General features: G+C 52.3%; 1 protein-coding gene across 3 annotated transcripts; it reads right to left on the bottom strand.

Annotated features, from left to right (window-relative positions):
* Nucleotides 1-9061: 9061 nt before the first annotated feature.
* On the bottom strand, nt 9062-10929 carry POLD4 (DNA polymerase delta 4, accessory subunit). 3 transcript variants are annotated; one of them, XM_014844719.3, is made up of 4 exons: nt 10609-10929; nt 10265-10354; nt 9936-10047; nt 9062-9556 (listed from the first exon to the last, which is right to left on the bottom strand). In XM_014844719.3, the coding sequence occupies exons 1-4, from the start codon at nt 10703-10705 to the stop codon at nt 9532-9534; spliced, it is 324 nt and encodes a 107-aa protein (XP_014700205.1). In that variant the 5' UTR covers nt 10706-10929; the 3' UTR covers nt 9062-9531. The 3 variants fall into 3 exon arrangements, with proteins under 3 accessions (XP_014700205.1, XP_044618524.2, XP_070344367.1); XM_044762589.2 differs by having other exon boundaries at nt 9977-10047; nt 10609-10926; XM_070488266.1 differs by lacking the exon at nt 9936-10047.
* Between the last annotated feature and the right edge of the window lie 4054 nt (nt 10930-14983).

The raw sequence follows: 14983 nt of genomic DNA on the forward strand, positions 1-14983 counted from the left end.
TTCATCAAAATTTAAAAGTTTGGTTCTTCAAAAGAGACTGTGAAGAAAATGAAAAGGCAATCTGCAGGCTGGGAGAAAATATTCACAATACATATATTTAACGAAAGTTGTCTATCCAGAATATAGTAAAGAACTCTTACCACTCAATAATGAGAAGCCAAACAACCTGATTTTAAAATGGGCAAAAGAGGTGAAGAGACACTTCACCAAAGAAAATATACAAATGGCAAATAAGCCTGTGAAAAGATATCCAACATTAGGAAAATGCAAATTAAAACCACAACGAGACAGTGCTTCACTCTCATAGAATGACTAAAATTTAAGAGACTGACGATATGAAGTGTTGATAGGATATGGGGCAACTAAAACTTTCATATGCTCTTGATGGGAATGTAAAATGGTAGGCCCACTTTGGAAGATAGATCAGCAGTTTCTCATAAAGTTAAGTGTACATATGCTACATCACCCAGCAGTCCGACTCCTTGACATTTACCCAAGAGAAGTGAAAACATATGCCCACACAAAGACTTGTCCATAAATGCTCACAACAGCTTGATTCATCAGAGCCCGAAACTAGAAACAACCCAAAAGCTCATCGACTGATAAATGGATAGCTACATTTTAGTATATTCATACAATGGAATATTACTCAGCAACAAAAATGAATGAAGTGCTGATATACATAAGCCAGATTTGCTGAATGGTGGCATTTATATAAGTTCTAGAACCGGTAAAACTCGTCTTTGATTATACATCAAATTGCCTAGGATGGGAGAGGAGGGGAGGATGGAATGCAAAGGAGAGTGAGGAAACTTTCTGGGCTGATGGAAATGTTCCAGATCTTAATTGGGTTGCTGGTTACATTCGTGCAGCATTTACCAAAACTATATGCTTAAAATCTGTAATTTTGTTGTAGACAAATTATACTTCAGTAAAGTTAAAAAATTTTAAAATCTACATACTGATAATCTCCAATTCAAATCCAACTCTTCAGGATTCTCACCTTCCCGCATTCCATATTTTATCTCCCTCTTTTCACAGTGCGATCTCTGGTTCCCAGCACCTATATATTTATTCTTTCTTTTCTATCCTTCATGCAAAAAGAGCAAAACAGTTTGAGAATTTCTACGCCAAAACCATTATCCACAACAAACCTATTACGTAAAGTACAAGATGTTTTTTGTCATCCTTGGGAAACCCATGAACTGTATTTAAAATTTACTTGATTCTTATATTCTTTTTTCTATGTGGTTATATTATCAATTTGATATACAGTTTGGTTCATTTGTTACTGTTTGTATTCAATTTTAGGATTTTTAAAATCTCTTTGGATACATTTTTGAATCTGTAAAATATTCATATGATTCAAGAACTGAGACCATATAAAAACAGTACTTAGAGAAATCTCACTCCCATCCTCTCTTCCACCCCATTCTTACCCACCCCTAGTAGTAAGCATTTTATTCCTTTCTAGTTTACTCCTCCTATGTTTCTTTTTTCAAATATGTATTTTATTACCCCTTCTGTCTTACACAACAGGTAGTGTACGACTTATTTAACAATTTATTCTAGAAGTCACTCCATATCAGCTAATGGAAATCTTCCTCACTTTTTTTTTTTTAATAGCTCACAGTACTGCATTGGGTGGATTAATTTAATCTGTCTCTGTGGACAGGAACTTGGGTTGTTTCCAACATTCTGCTAATACAAATAATGCCACAGTGAATAAGCTTGTGCATGTGTCGTTATATGTTTGTGAAAGTGTCTCTTTGGGGTAAATTCCTAGAAGCGGGATTGCTGGGTCAAAGGTAAATGCGACGTCATCTCATTAGTACTACCAAGTTCCCTCTTTAGAGGCTGGCCATGCTGTGCTCCTGCATGTTTCCCCTAAGCCTTGCCAAAAGAGTATATGGCCCAAGTTTTTCAGCTTTTGCCAGTCTTAGAGTGAAGTTGAGCATCTTTTCATATATTTAAGGGAGGACTGAAAACTCTTCAAGGCTAGGGACCCAAGGTGTACGTTCCACCCACTACTCATGCTAATAGGGGCCCCATCTGCACTTGTTAGATGAATAAAACGATGAGCTGGACTCATCATGTTTGGACTCTTGTGAAACCTGTCACCCTGATAAGTTGACTGTTGTCCCAGGGTGGGGCAGTACCAGGTGCCTGGCAGGGATCTAGTACAAGATTAGATGGGCCTTCTAGAGGGAGCAAGTCCTGGACCTTCCCGCTGCCAGGACCCCACCATAAAGACCCATAGAAGACCCCCTTCTCCCAGTAGGATGTAAAGAGTGCAGCATTTTGAGTCCAGAGACATCCACAAAGCCATGCAACATGTGACCCAATAACCCCTTTACCCGAGTAGCATTGTTTCTGTTATTTTTATATCTGTTAAATACATCCACATAGACATGGTAAGACTTTTTTCCTATTGATTGATTAAATAGGTCATATAGTTACACAGTTCAAAATTCAAAAATACTGGTCAAGGAAAAACTTCCCCTCATTTCTGTTTCCAAGCCACCAAGTTACCTTCCTCTCGACGGCAACTGATGGTATCAGTTTCTTGGATGCCCCTTCAGAGACATTGTATGCATAATACAAGCGAAGTCCACACACACATTTTTACCCAGGTTGTAGCGTGTTATACACACTGTTCTATAAATCCTTCTTTTTTCCCCCACTTAGCTATATATTTTAGAGATCATCCTACTTTATATCAACACACAAAGAGCTTCCTCGAACTTTTTCACAGTACAGTATCCAGAGTGTAGCATAACTCACTTTCTCAGTGCCTTATTGATAGACATTTAGGCTGTTTATAGTCTTTGCTATTACAAACAGTACTATAATAAATAAATAAATAATAGGTTATTTTACACATACAAGTGTATCTGTAGGATAAATTTCCAGATACGGACTGAAAGGGATATGTGCATTTATAATTTTGATAAATAATGCCAAATCGGCCTCCTTGGAGTTATACCAGTTTACACCCCAGCCTTGTGGACTAGTAGCATCCTGGGCTGCCGTGCTCTCGAGGGCATGTAGGGAAGTGGGCCGGATGGTCCTCTGCACTCCAGATGGGATGATGGGCTCTACTCTCCCATCTGGGAGGACCTCAGATGAGCACTCAGCAGGCTGGCCCAGTGGGGGCCCAGGCTCTGAAACAGGAAACGAAAAGGAGCTTGCTTCTGGAGTTGACAGCTTTGATGCCTTCCTTGCTAAGAAGTCTTTAGGAAAAGCTGGCTCCTGCCATCACAGCCATGCAACCCCCGGGAGGAGTGACTCAGATGGAGACCAAATTTCACTGGCATTTACAACTGGCCTTCACAACTGGTGCATAAACGATTCTCACAGGCTGGACTGGGCCAACAGGCCAAACAGTAGGTAGGAGTGAAGGGGGAAAGTTCCATCAGCTTTGAGTGCTTACTATGTAGCTATCCCTGTGCTAGGTACGCTGACAAGGACAAAAGACTCTCTAGCAGAAACATCTTGTAGCGTTGCCATGTGCTGTAATAAAATATAAACGGGTTACCGCTGGGACGCTTCTTTGGGAAGGCTGCACAGAGAGAAACAGCTTGCCATCGAGGGTAGCACTTGCAGGACCAGGAGCCATTGGAACCTCTAGGTGAGGTGAAGGAGGCATCCACCCCAAAGGTTTCTAGAAAATGCCTTTTCCGTCAAGAGACACAAGACCAAAGGAGGGCTCAAGAAGGACCCAGGACCTTGTCCACCTTGTGGCAACCCCTACTCATTCTTAAATACTCAGCTAAAGGGCCTTCTTCAGGAAGTCTGAGTTCCCACAGCATCAAGTTCACACCTGTCTTGAGGCAATGTTTGAATTCACTTGCGCGTCTTTTCTCTCCCTCTCTCCCACTGCAGTAAGCTCTTAGAGCTTAGGGACTGGGGTTCAAATCATTTGCATCTGCCATGACTAGCACGAAGCCATTGTTTTCCAGTTTAGGACTCGGTGGATGAACTGGAGACCTACCTGCAGAGAAAACTAGCGATCGTATTGAGGATCCCATAGGTCCTAGAGGTGGTGTTAGCTCCAATCCGCCTCAAGCTCGCACTGCTGTGGCTTCCATCTACTTCAAGATTAATTCCGAAACCTGTTCCTTTCCCTTGTTTACTTAGTTTCTTGGTACATTAGCTCCTTAAGCCTTCATGCTACTGGTGAGTTTGTCTGAGTTTGAGTGTGGATAAACGTTGCCACACCTGAGTCAATAAAGAACGAATCGGTGTGGCCCTGATTGATGGCTGTGGCACTGGTTACTGTGACAGCTGGGGATGCCAGAGAGAACTATGGAACGGGGCCAGAGGGAAGTGGGAAATGTGGGGACAGAATTAGGGTGAGCCGTCCTGTAGCCTTCCCGTCTCCTCCTAACGTCTTCCTTGATGTCTCGGCAGTGGCACACCAGCCGCCAGCACTTGTGAAGCTCTCCAGCACCTCCCGGCCACTGCTCTGCCTCGACTCTCCTGCCACTCTGACACTCTCTCCTCTAGTTTGCTAGTCATCCACCTTCTTCCAGAGAGAATTTTCCCGAGTGCTATCTTTGGTCCCGTCTTCGCACCCTCTTCCTGTCTCTTTTTACTCTGGGAGAACTCTTCCATGCTCATGGACCCAAGTGTCAGTTCTACGCAGGTGATTCCCCTCTGTCCCCAGGACACCACATTCTCCCCTGACCTCACTGCTGGTTTCCATTGCCTACTAGAGGTTTCCATTTGGGTGTCCTGTCATCATCGCAAACTAAACGTGCATGAAATTGAGCCTGTCTTCCCCTCCCAGTTTGCGTTTTCTGCCCGTGGCATCAGCATCCTCTCACCCACCTAAGCTCGAAACCTGAGTCATGTTTGCTGCCCCGCTTCTTCCCTTCCCAAACACAAGTCTTGCCAACGTCCTTTGCAACATCTCTTATAGCTCTTTGTCCTGTCCATTCTGTCTGCTAATCCAGGGTCTCAGTGCCTGTGTGTTGAGTATTTGATAGCTTCCCACTTGGTCTTCCCACCCACAGTTTCTTCCCTCTCTAGACTTTCTTTCATACCTGGCCAGACAGACCCTCCAGAATGACTGTTTTGATCCTCTCTCTCTCCTACTCAGAAACTTCAGGGGCTGTCATCACCAGAGATAAGTCCAGACTCCTTTGCCTCAGGCTCAAGACCCTGTGTTTGGTTCCAGGTGACCTCACTATCCTTATCCCGCATGATACACATGCAGTCTCTGGAGCCGGACTCTGGGATCAAACCCTATTCCCAATACTTAGAGGCTGTGTGACTCTGGGCAAGTACTTCATCTCTCTCTGTGCCTGAATTTCCTCTTTAAAATTGCGTCATAAAAAGTTTGATAATCACGTCTAGGGTTGCTGTGAGGATAAAAGGCACTTAGAACAGTGTTGGATGCGTGGTAAGCACTGAAATGCTAGCTTTTTATTGCACTGATTTTCGCAGAGTGAGTCTGCAGTCTGCACGTTTCTCCCGGGGGTGCACACATCCGCCTCTCCTTGTTGCCTTTGCGCAGCCCAATCCCTCCGTCTAGAATGGTCTTCTCTGCCCACTGACTCTTACTCTCTAAGGGCCACTGCCCTCCCATTTCCTTCCAGTAAATGCTCGTTCAGTGTTTTCTGCAGTGCTGCTCAGCTTGCGCTGGGGGGTGGCAGGCGTATCAGGTGTATGAAGCCACCCATAGGCCACACGTGGCACATCTTCCTGGAGAGTTCATTCCCTTGATAAGCAAGTTCATCTGTTTAATGTTACAACAGCTACTCCAGACATATCTTGGAGAACACAAAACTGGCCAAAGGTTTGTAAGCTAAAACACAGAACTACTAAGAATATTCAGAGTGGAAGTGTCTTGGGCCAAGCCCAGCCCCAGGGCAGGGGGAGTCTGCTTTCATTCTGCAGGGGAAGGTCTGGGAAGCAGGGACATGTGAGTGGACGGGGCTCGGTGCCGATGAAGTAAAGCAGGGGTAGTACCAAAGCTGCGGGGGGCGGCTGTCCCTGTGCCCAGGGCCCCATGGAGAGGGCCCCGTTACCGGGTGGTGCTCTCTCCTTCCTGAGAACTCCGTGTCTATACTGCTCCCAGTTGCCCCGAGGGAGCCCTTGTATTACAGTGTTCTCTAACTTTCCACAAGGGTAGGTCATCTGTCTTCAACACCATCCTAAGCACGGTGCGCAGGTGCCGGTGGGAGTGCAGGTGCAGGGTGATGAGTGGGAAGACAGACCTGGTGAGAATTCAGGCCCTGACTGAGTGAGTCTTCCTCTCAGCCTCCGTTTCCTTATCTGTGAAACATGGCTAGTACTTACTAATGAGATTGTTCTGAGGAGTCACCAGAGAGCGGAAGTGCAGGATTCGGCACCGCGGAGGGCACGGGTGGCACTTAGCAAACCTCAGCTCCCTCCCAGCGTCCCGGGCTCTCGGCAAACATCTGATTCTCGAATGTTCCCAGCCCCAAACGTAGCCCCTGCCCGCCTCTCCTCCCATGTCCTCTGCCTCCCTTCCTGTCACGGTGGACGCTCCTCTCTAAGGCCATCCCCCTCCTCATGTGCTAGTCCTGGCCCTTCTCACCTTCACAGAGACCTCCCTCCGACAGCTGCCGCCTCCGTCTCCTGCAGCATCAGTGTCCCTCCCTACTGGATCACTCTCTTCACAGTGTAATTGTGCTGTAATATCACTCTGTCCAAAACAAAACAACAAACAAAAAACCCTCCCTTGATCCCACACCCTTCTGCTTACCACTCCGTTTCTCTGCTCCATTTACAGTAAGCAGTCCTTGAAAGAATTGGCACACTCCCTGTGTCCACTGCTACTGCCATTCCCTCTGACCCCACTCCAGGCACACTCTTATCCCCTTCACTCCATGGAAACCACTCTCATCAAGGTCTCCAGTGACCTCTGCATTGCCAAGTCCATCGTGCTGTTCTCAGGTTTCATTTTACCAGCCTCTCAGAAGCATCTGAGACCTTGAAACACCCTCTGGCCAGGCCTCCCAGACCCCACCCTCTCCTGACTTTCCTCAAGTCTTGCTGGCCACTCCTCAGTCTCCTTAGCTGCATGCCCTCTTCTCTTTTCCCTCGTCTCTAAGTGTAGAAGGCAGCAGGGCTGTCCTTGGACCCCTTCTGCTCTCTATCTCTACTCACTCAGGTAACTCATCCACACTCATGGCTTTAAATGCCATCTAGAAGACGCCAAAACTTCCATCTCAAATCCAGAGCTCTCCCCAGAATTGCAGACTTGCATGTCCACTGCCTAGTCCCCATCTCCGCTTGGATATGTCACAGACTTCAAGTCCAATGCGTCTAAAACTGAACCCTTGATTCCCCACCCTACCTTTCCCACAGTCTTCCCCATCTTAGTGATGGGATCTCTGTCCTTCCAGTTGCTCGAGCTAAAACCTTTGGGGTTATCCTTAGCTCCTCTCTCTCTCTTAAACCCCACAGCCAACCGATCAGGAAGTCTTGTCAGTCAGTTCTCCCTTCAGAGGAAGAACAGAAAGAATCCGGCAATTTCTTACCCCCTCCATCTCCCCACCCTGGTCCACATCACCGTCACCTCTCACGAGACCAACCCCAATAACCTCCTGAGTGCTTCTGCTGCCTCTTGTCCCCCAACCCCACAATCTGTTCTCCACCAGCAGAGTAATGTTTTCAAAACAGAAGTTTGATTATGTCATTTATTGGCACCACCAATGTCTTCCTGTCTCACTCACAATAAAATCCAGATTCCTTATCCTGGCCTGCAAGGCCCTGTGGGAAAGACCTGCTTCTTCTCTGGCCTCATTTCCCAGCACGCTGCCCTGGCTCCTTCCGCCCCGACCGCCCTGGCCGCCATGCTGCTCCTTGACCAGGCCGGGAACACTCCTGCCTTGGGCGGGGGGGTGGGGGGGGGTGGGGGGTGTGCTTTTTGTTCCTTCTGTCTGGAGCACTCACAGAGGTGCAAGGCTCGCTCCCGTCCTTCCTTCAGGTTTCTGCCCAGATGTCCCCTGTCAGAGAGCCTTTCCTGACCAATCTCTCTTAGCACCTTTGGCATCCCCTGACCTCTAACCCTAATTTTGCCTATCACTGACCACCACCTGACGTAATATTTACGTGTTTGTTTTTGTCCATCTCCTCACCACTAACAACCCCCAGGAGGCCCTCCAGAGCCTGGCACGCAGCAGGTGCTCAGAAACAGGCAGGGGCATGGTACAGATAGGAGGAGCCCTGGTCTCTACGCCACCACCAACCTGCTGGAGCTCCTGGGCAACTTTGCACAACCTTTCCAGGCTTCAGTTCTCTCTCTCTGGAAAAGCTACCTCGCAGGCTTGTTAGGAAGTTTAGAGATAAGACATTTGAAGCATGGTCAGTGATCAATAAAATGGGGGTGAAAAAGGCCACTTGGCCACTCTCTGGGCCTGTTTCCCAGGAGTTAAGAAGGCTGTCTCTCTTTGCCCCAGGATGCAGGGCTGGTCCATCAAATGAAGGTAACAGCATATAAGGGGTCTGCTTCCATTCTCCATGTCATACGGTCCCAAGGTCCCCTAAGCATTGTTTCCAGCTCCAGCCAGTTTTCCTCCATCCCCAGTACCATCCAATTCTACCAAAGCCCCTCAGATGATGGCCATCTCTGAGCAGGTCCTGCAGGTAGAAACCTTCCCCCAGCCCTGCTTTGGATGCAGGTGGCCCCCATGTGGGAAGCAGAGATACTTGCTTGGAATGTGCAGGTGTGTCTGCACTTTATGAGCCATGGGGCCCATGGATCCTTCTCTGACAAAGGACCCATTTTTGTGAGGTGGGCAACACTGGGCAGACCAGTTTGGTAGGTTTTCCCTTGCTGGTCAGTGAAGGGGACCAGAGTCGTTTCCCTATGCACCACCAGGGGGCGCCAGAGGTTGCTCAGCTCCAGTGAGGACTCGGCCGTTAGTGTTTAAAGGTGTCTTTCCTCCCTCTCAGGTCTAGGGTTAGGCAGCGGAAGAGGCCAGTGCACCTCGCAGGAAAGGGAGGTGCTAGCTCTCTCCCATCTGTCAAGCTGCCGGGTGCTGCCAGCCCAGGCAGGGCCACAGTAAGGGACTGGAGGTCAGGCTTCCAGGCTCAGTGTTCTTTATTCATAAGCATCAGTGAACCCCTTGCCCTGTGAGCTCTGCCAGTTCTGCCCTTCGATTCCCAGCTTCAGGTGGGGAGTAATCTCCCCCTCTTAGATCATCCGTCTGACTCTGGCTCTGCCTAAGGCTGCGCCTCGTTTGCCACCCCATCCCGAGGACCACAGTGGCAAGCACTGGAAGGGTCATGGCCAAGTCTTTGTCCTCAGAGACCACTCTCCACGTCGGAGGTGCTCGGCTTCAGCGGCACTGGCTCTCAGACGTGGCTCCAGGAGCCTGCTGGTCAAATGCAGGGCTGAGCCGTGGAGACTTCCAGATTCAGCTTCTTTCCTTCCCTTTGAGACTCTTTCCTGCCAGACATTCTCTACAGCAGAGCTGAGCTGAAGGGCAGCAACTGGCTCGTGTTTGTGTCCTGAGGTTCTCGGGTAGCGGGCAGGAGGTCTTAGGTGGTGGTTCAAAGGGGATAGAGATGCCAGAGGCTGTGCAAGGGGAGGGTGGGAGGAGAAACCAGAGAAAGTCACTTAAGGTCCCTTGATCTGATTTCACCAGCCCCAGTTCTTGGCTACGGCCTATAGTCCTTAGCCAACTCCTCAGTACTAAACAGACAGTCCCTTGGGCCCTGGATGCACCCTTCCCCCACCATTTGCTCAGAGATAAGAACTATTAAAGCAGCCTTCTGCCCTCCTGAGGTGGCACTCCTGCCAGGCACCTTGTAGAACCTTCTTGCCTGCTCAGCAAGGACTCCCAATTGCATTGATTTCTCCCTCAGATCAGGGAAGCTCCCACCTGGGCCAGCAGGCTGGTGGTGCCCGGAGAAGGCCCTGACTCCTCTGAAAGCCCTCCCAGCCAGTCTCTGACCTGCACTGGACACGGGGATCTCCAGGGTGGGTCTGCAGCACCTGATACACTTCTAAGGGAGGCTCCAAGCCCATCTGCTTTGCCCGATGCCAGCGCTGCAGCCGTGTGATCCCTGCCCAGAGGGAGGAGAAGACATTGGGACCTCATGGAGGGCAAGGAAGAGTGCAGGCTAGAGAATGTGTGTGGAGGGGTGTGTCAGGACCTTCACACACCCCCGTCTCAGGAGACAGTGCCCGAGAGGGTCGAACAGGGGCTTGGGTTGCTTCAGAGACATGTGGGTGACAGGACTGGCTCCAAGATGTGCTCCTGGGGCCTGAGGGCGTCCTCACCTGTACAGGGCCCATACTGCCAGGCCAGGTCGAACTGCCTCAGCAGCTCCAGCTCGGCTTCATCCACATTCAGGGTCTGGGGCTCTTCCCCTGCAATGACACACTGTTCCTCAGGCCTGCCCAGGCCTGTGCCCTGCAGGGCTGGTCCCCTGCCCCTCACCTCCCAGCTGTCCCACTGCTCCCCAGCCTTCACCAGCCCTTTGCTTCTGCCGTCCGCTGCCAGGCCTGGTGTAGGAAGTAGAGGACATACTTCACTTCCTCCTCCATTGCCCATGTCCACCCACGTCCTCCCATGTCCCTCCGTGTCCACTCCTCCCCTCCCCTCGTCCCCCCACCTCAGAGACCTAGGTCTGGTGCCAGCTCCCCCTTGCAGTGTCCAGCGGGGCCCTCCCTCCTCTTCACTACAGGGTAGGAGTCAGTGATGAGCCGCTTCCGGCCCATGGCGGCCACCCAGGCAGGCGGAGAAGGAGGCGACTGCGGGGAAGAAGAGAGACAGGCCAGCAGGCACGAGAGAGACAGCTGCTGAGAGGGAGTGAGAGAGGGCTGGGGCCAGAGAGCGAGCCTGGGGCCAGCGACGGGCAGACAGGATGACCCAGACAAGCAGAGAGAGGAAGTCCGCCAGTTCCAGGGGATGACGCCTCTCCTCCACCCCAACAAGCACACAAACATCGAAGACTAAGCCAATGGCAGGCCGCCTCTGCGGGGCGGGGCCTGACTCCAGCCAATGGCAAGCGGCGCAGGCAGAGGGGGCGGGGCAGCTGCTGCAGCTGTGTTCTGGGAGAGAAGGGGTGAGGCTGGGGTGGGGGACCTGTCAAGATGCCCCAGACTGCACCACCTCCTCCTGCCCCCCCCCCCCACTGGTCTGCAGTGGGTCTCGGGGGACTTACAGAGCGTTATCCTCAGCCTCTCACTTCCCGTTTTCCCTTCCTAGGCAAATGTTCTTTTCAGCCTCACTAATCCCCGTGGCCGGTTTGTAACTCCCCAGAGCCCAGCTGGAGCCTTCCACTACCGCCCCTTGGCCCTCAGACTCTTGTGGGGGGCAGGTCTGGAGGTCCGACGAGGGTATGGGCTAATCCAGCCCCCTTCCCTGCTCCCACCCTACCCCCACCGGCCCCAAGGAGACCTGACTAGAGAACCCATGGGTTCACAAAGCTCCTTTCTCACAGTCTGTGCTCAAAGACACTGCCCACTCCTAGTCCAGGCAAGCGTTTGCCTTGTTGGCTCTCCTGGGGTCCCACAGCCTGCCGCTGCCTGCCCTGCTAGTCAGGAAGATCCCACACCGAACAGGAGGCCAGAGCATGTTTGGATCCCCAGTTATTCATCAGTAAAATCTGCCTTGTCTGTCTCACACTAATGTGAGATATGAGCAGCGAATACCAACAGTAAACCGAATACTCATGTGGCACTGACAGTGTGCCAAGGACCGTGCCAGGCACTTTCCCACATCCTCAGCTAAAATAATGTGAAAAGGTTCTTGACAGTAGGAAGCGCTGATAGGCACTGTGGGGCCCCAGTTAAAGCACAGCTCCTCCATGCCCCCCAGGAGCTCACAGGCTAACAGGGCAGGCAGACAGGACGCAAGTCAGTACAAGGATAAAATTCCTAACAAACGGGAGATAGGGAAGGGTAGGTCAGAGATGGGTTGGACCACAGGGCTGGTTTAGCACTGGAAGACCTCCTGGAGGAGGCGGGCTGCTGTAAACACTGTCTTGCAATTCTCCACCCATGACCTTTGTCCCTTGGGCTCCTGTCATCGCTGACTCACCCCTACACCCGCCTCCCCCTCACCAACTTCCTGGCAGCAGGCGAAAGTGCTGGCCAGTGGGAGTCTGGGAATCAGCACAGGGACTGGCCCAGCTCTAATCGACCTCTAGAATCCCATCTAATTCTTCCTTCCAAGGTGCGAGGGCCTGCTCGGAGACTTCTGCCTGCCCCCTGCCGTCACTCTGGGGTCTGGGTGGGCACAGGGAGGACAACGCTCTGGAGAGTGGACCACCAGAGGGGAGGAGCAGGAGCAAGCCACGTCTTCAGGGGCCTCCTCCTGCCGGGCTCTCCCCATCTACTTCCTTGAGGAGGGCGGAGTGGAGGAGTGAGAGCTCGTGGGCGCGCTGCATGGAGCTGGAGGGCCCGTCGCTGCTTTATTGTCTGGGCTGGGCCTGGTCTAATCCCCTCATCTGCCTCCTGGACTAAGTGGGGCCCACACCGAGGGAGGCAGGGGCCCTGCTGCCTGGGGAGGGCAGCAGGGAGCCCTGTCACTGGGCCTGGCAATGGCTCAGGGGTGGGGTCCAGTCAGGCACTGAGCACTCTGTGGAGGGATGGTGCCCAGGCTCTGTGGGACTGACCACCTCCTCCCCAGAGGGTGTTCCCAGAGGTGTGTGGCACCCAACTCCTGAGCCCACAAAGCCCTGAGGGAGTAGGGAGCCATGGGTGAGGCAGACCCCTCCTCATTCCTGGTCCCTCCCACCCCTGAAAGCTGATAGCCGTGGGGCCCTGCCACCGCCCAGGGAGCGTGAAATAGGGTGTGCCACTGGGCGGCCACAGCGGCTCCTTCTGCCGCCGGAGCCTATTCCCTCTCCCCTCTGGCACCCTGACCTGCTCTGTGGGCACTGTCTGGGCCATCCCTGCCAGCTGCCCCCGGCGCTGCCTGGCTCAGACCCTGCTAGCTTCTCCCACCCAGCCTGAAAAATGTCTCCCTTGGGCTTCAGATGCCCCCAGCCCCAAGAAGGAGAATCAGGGTGGTGAGCTCAGTGCAGGTACCCTAGGACTGGCTTTCTGGCCTGGAGTTGAGGGGACTCTCCACAGGCAGCACTGCACTCCTCTCCTAGTCAGACAGCAGTGGCTCAAGCCCCTAGGCTTGAAGGAGTTGTCACCAGGGGTTTTGGAACCATCCCTGTCCAATTGGCATCCTTCCCTGACTTGGCATCTGGATCCCTACGGTGTGCTGGCAACTAGACCAGACCTTGGCCTGCCCATCCTGGGTTTTTTTCCTTCTTTACTCCCCCAACCCTGTCTGCCCCCATCACCTTCCTTCCTGGAACCCCTCAGGCAGCCTCCTGGCCTGTCCCCAAAACTGCTGTCCTGGAGCCTGTCACAGTTCCAACTTGTGGCTGAAGGGCCAGGCCTGAGGTCTGAGTTGGGGGGCTAACCTCTCTCTCCAGGGGATTTCCTGAGACTTAGGTGTAGGTTGCTGTGTCAGCCCTGACCCCTAGAGGCAGATGATGGGACTAGCAGGAGTGACCTTTGCACCTTGGCCTGGGAACACTCAAGGCCCTTGCTTCATGGCCAAGGCCAAAGTTGGGGGAACCCAAGAGAAAAGGAGTGAAAAGAACTGAAACAGAAGCCCAGCACCTTCTACGGAGGTGGGCTGAGGCCCACCACAGACTGCTCCAAGGGGAAGGGAGATTAGGCCTGGTTTAGCTCAGACAATGGCAGGATGTGGTGGGGGGTGTCATTTCTCAGCACTGCACATGAGCCCTAAAAGCCCCTTCCCCTCCCCCAGCTCACAACAGGGCTTGTGGGGAGAGCCAGCTAGAGCTAGGAAGGTAGGGGCAGGTGGAGGGAGGGAAGCAGCTGCAGGGGCCCAGTGGGCTGTGAGGTGTAGCCCCAGCACCCCCCTTCCTCCGGCCCTCAGGCCCTGCCACCCACCCTGAGCTGGAGATTCTGGGCAGCCAGACTCACACTCCCAGCCCCCACATACTCACACACCCTGGGCCCCATTCCCCACCCTGTGGGCCAAAATTCTTTCAGGCAGCTCCTCCTCGTCCCTCACGACCCTCCCACACATCCCACTTCTCCCTGCCCCAGGTTCTGTAGCCTAGTGGGCTTGATGGAAGGCAAAGGTTTCCCTGGGTCTGAATTTTTCTGCCACTGGATGTCTCTTCTGCCCTGTCCCAACCACCCCCTCCAAACCTCCTCCTGTCACCTCCCCTTTCACCTAGGCTGCCTTGACTCTAGAGAAGTTCCCAGGAAATTAAAAAAGGGGCCCTTCTGACCATTCTTCACCTTGGCCACCAGGTGTCAGACTTTGTCCAGCTGGTAGGAAGGTCCTAGTTTCCACTCCATCAGCCAGACCTTGGAGATCAGGGTAAGCTGGGGAGGGGCCTAGGGGTGACCTCTGAACTAGGGAGGCTGAGGGACCCTGAAAGTTGAGACGAGGGAAGGACTGGAACTCTGGTTCTAAAGCTCACAGTTACTCCCTCACTGTCCCCACCCACCCCTACCCCACTGACAAGGGCTTTGTCCACTGCTGGGAAATTGGGGAACCAGGCTGAGTCAGGGAGCTCAAGAATTGAAGGGACAAAGGCAGGGAAAGTTGTGGCTCCAGAGAAGAAGGGGGAGCTAAGGGGGAGCCACCTATCAGAGCATTCAGCCAGGCCCAGATCACTGGCTCTTGCCCTCTAGGTTAAGGGGAACAAGGGCCTCCTTTGGCCCGCCCCTATTTGGGGTGACAGTGGCAAGCGGGTGAATGTGTGTGTGTGAGTGTGAGATGAGTGCTTGAATGAGCCTCCTCACATACAGAGGGAGCCCTAAGTCAGTCTTGGAGAAAGCAGGAAGCAGGCAAGGCGTGACTACCTTTTGCCACCCCGCATCAGAGCCTCTTCTGTTCTCACTCTTACCCTCCTAGGAGTTGCATCTCCCAAGGGACAGTTCTCCATCTTGTGTGCATCCTCTAAAACACAGGGGTGTTTCCAGGTCCCCAGGATGCCGATGAGATTTCTA

This window comes from Equus asinus, chromosome 17, assembly GCF_041296235.1.
Source record: "Equus asinus isolate D_3611 breed Donkey chromosome 17, EquAss-T2T_v2, whole genome shotgun sequence".
NCBI lineage: Eukaryota > Metazoa > Chordata > Mammalia > Perissodactyla > Equidae > Equus > Equus asinus.

Excerpts from the sequence above, each read along its gene's own strand:
- POLD4 (XM_044762589.2), bottom strand. The coding sequence starts at position 10,705 with ATGGGCCGGAAGCGGCTCATCACTGACTCCTACCCTGTAGTGAAGAGG. Across the intron at positions 10,048-10,264 it reads GCAGTATGGGCCCTGTACAG|GGATCACACGGCTGCAGCGC; the intron begins GTGAGGACGCCC and ends CCCTCTGGGCAG. Across the intron at positions 9,557-9,976 it reads CTCCCTTAGAAGTGTATCAG|CCTCTGGCATCTCTATCCCC; the intron begins GTGCTGCAGACC and ends CCCCTTGCACAG.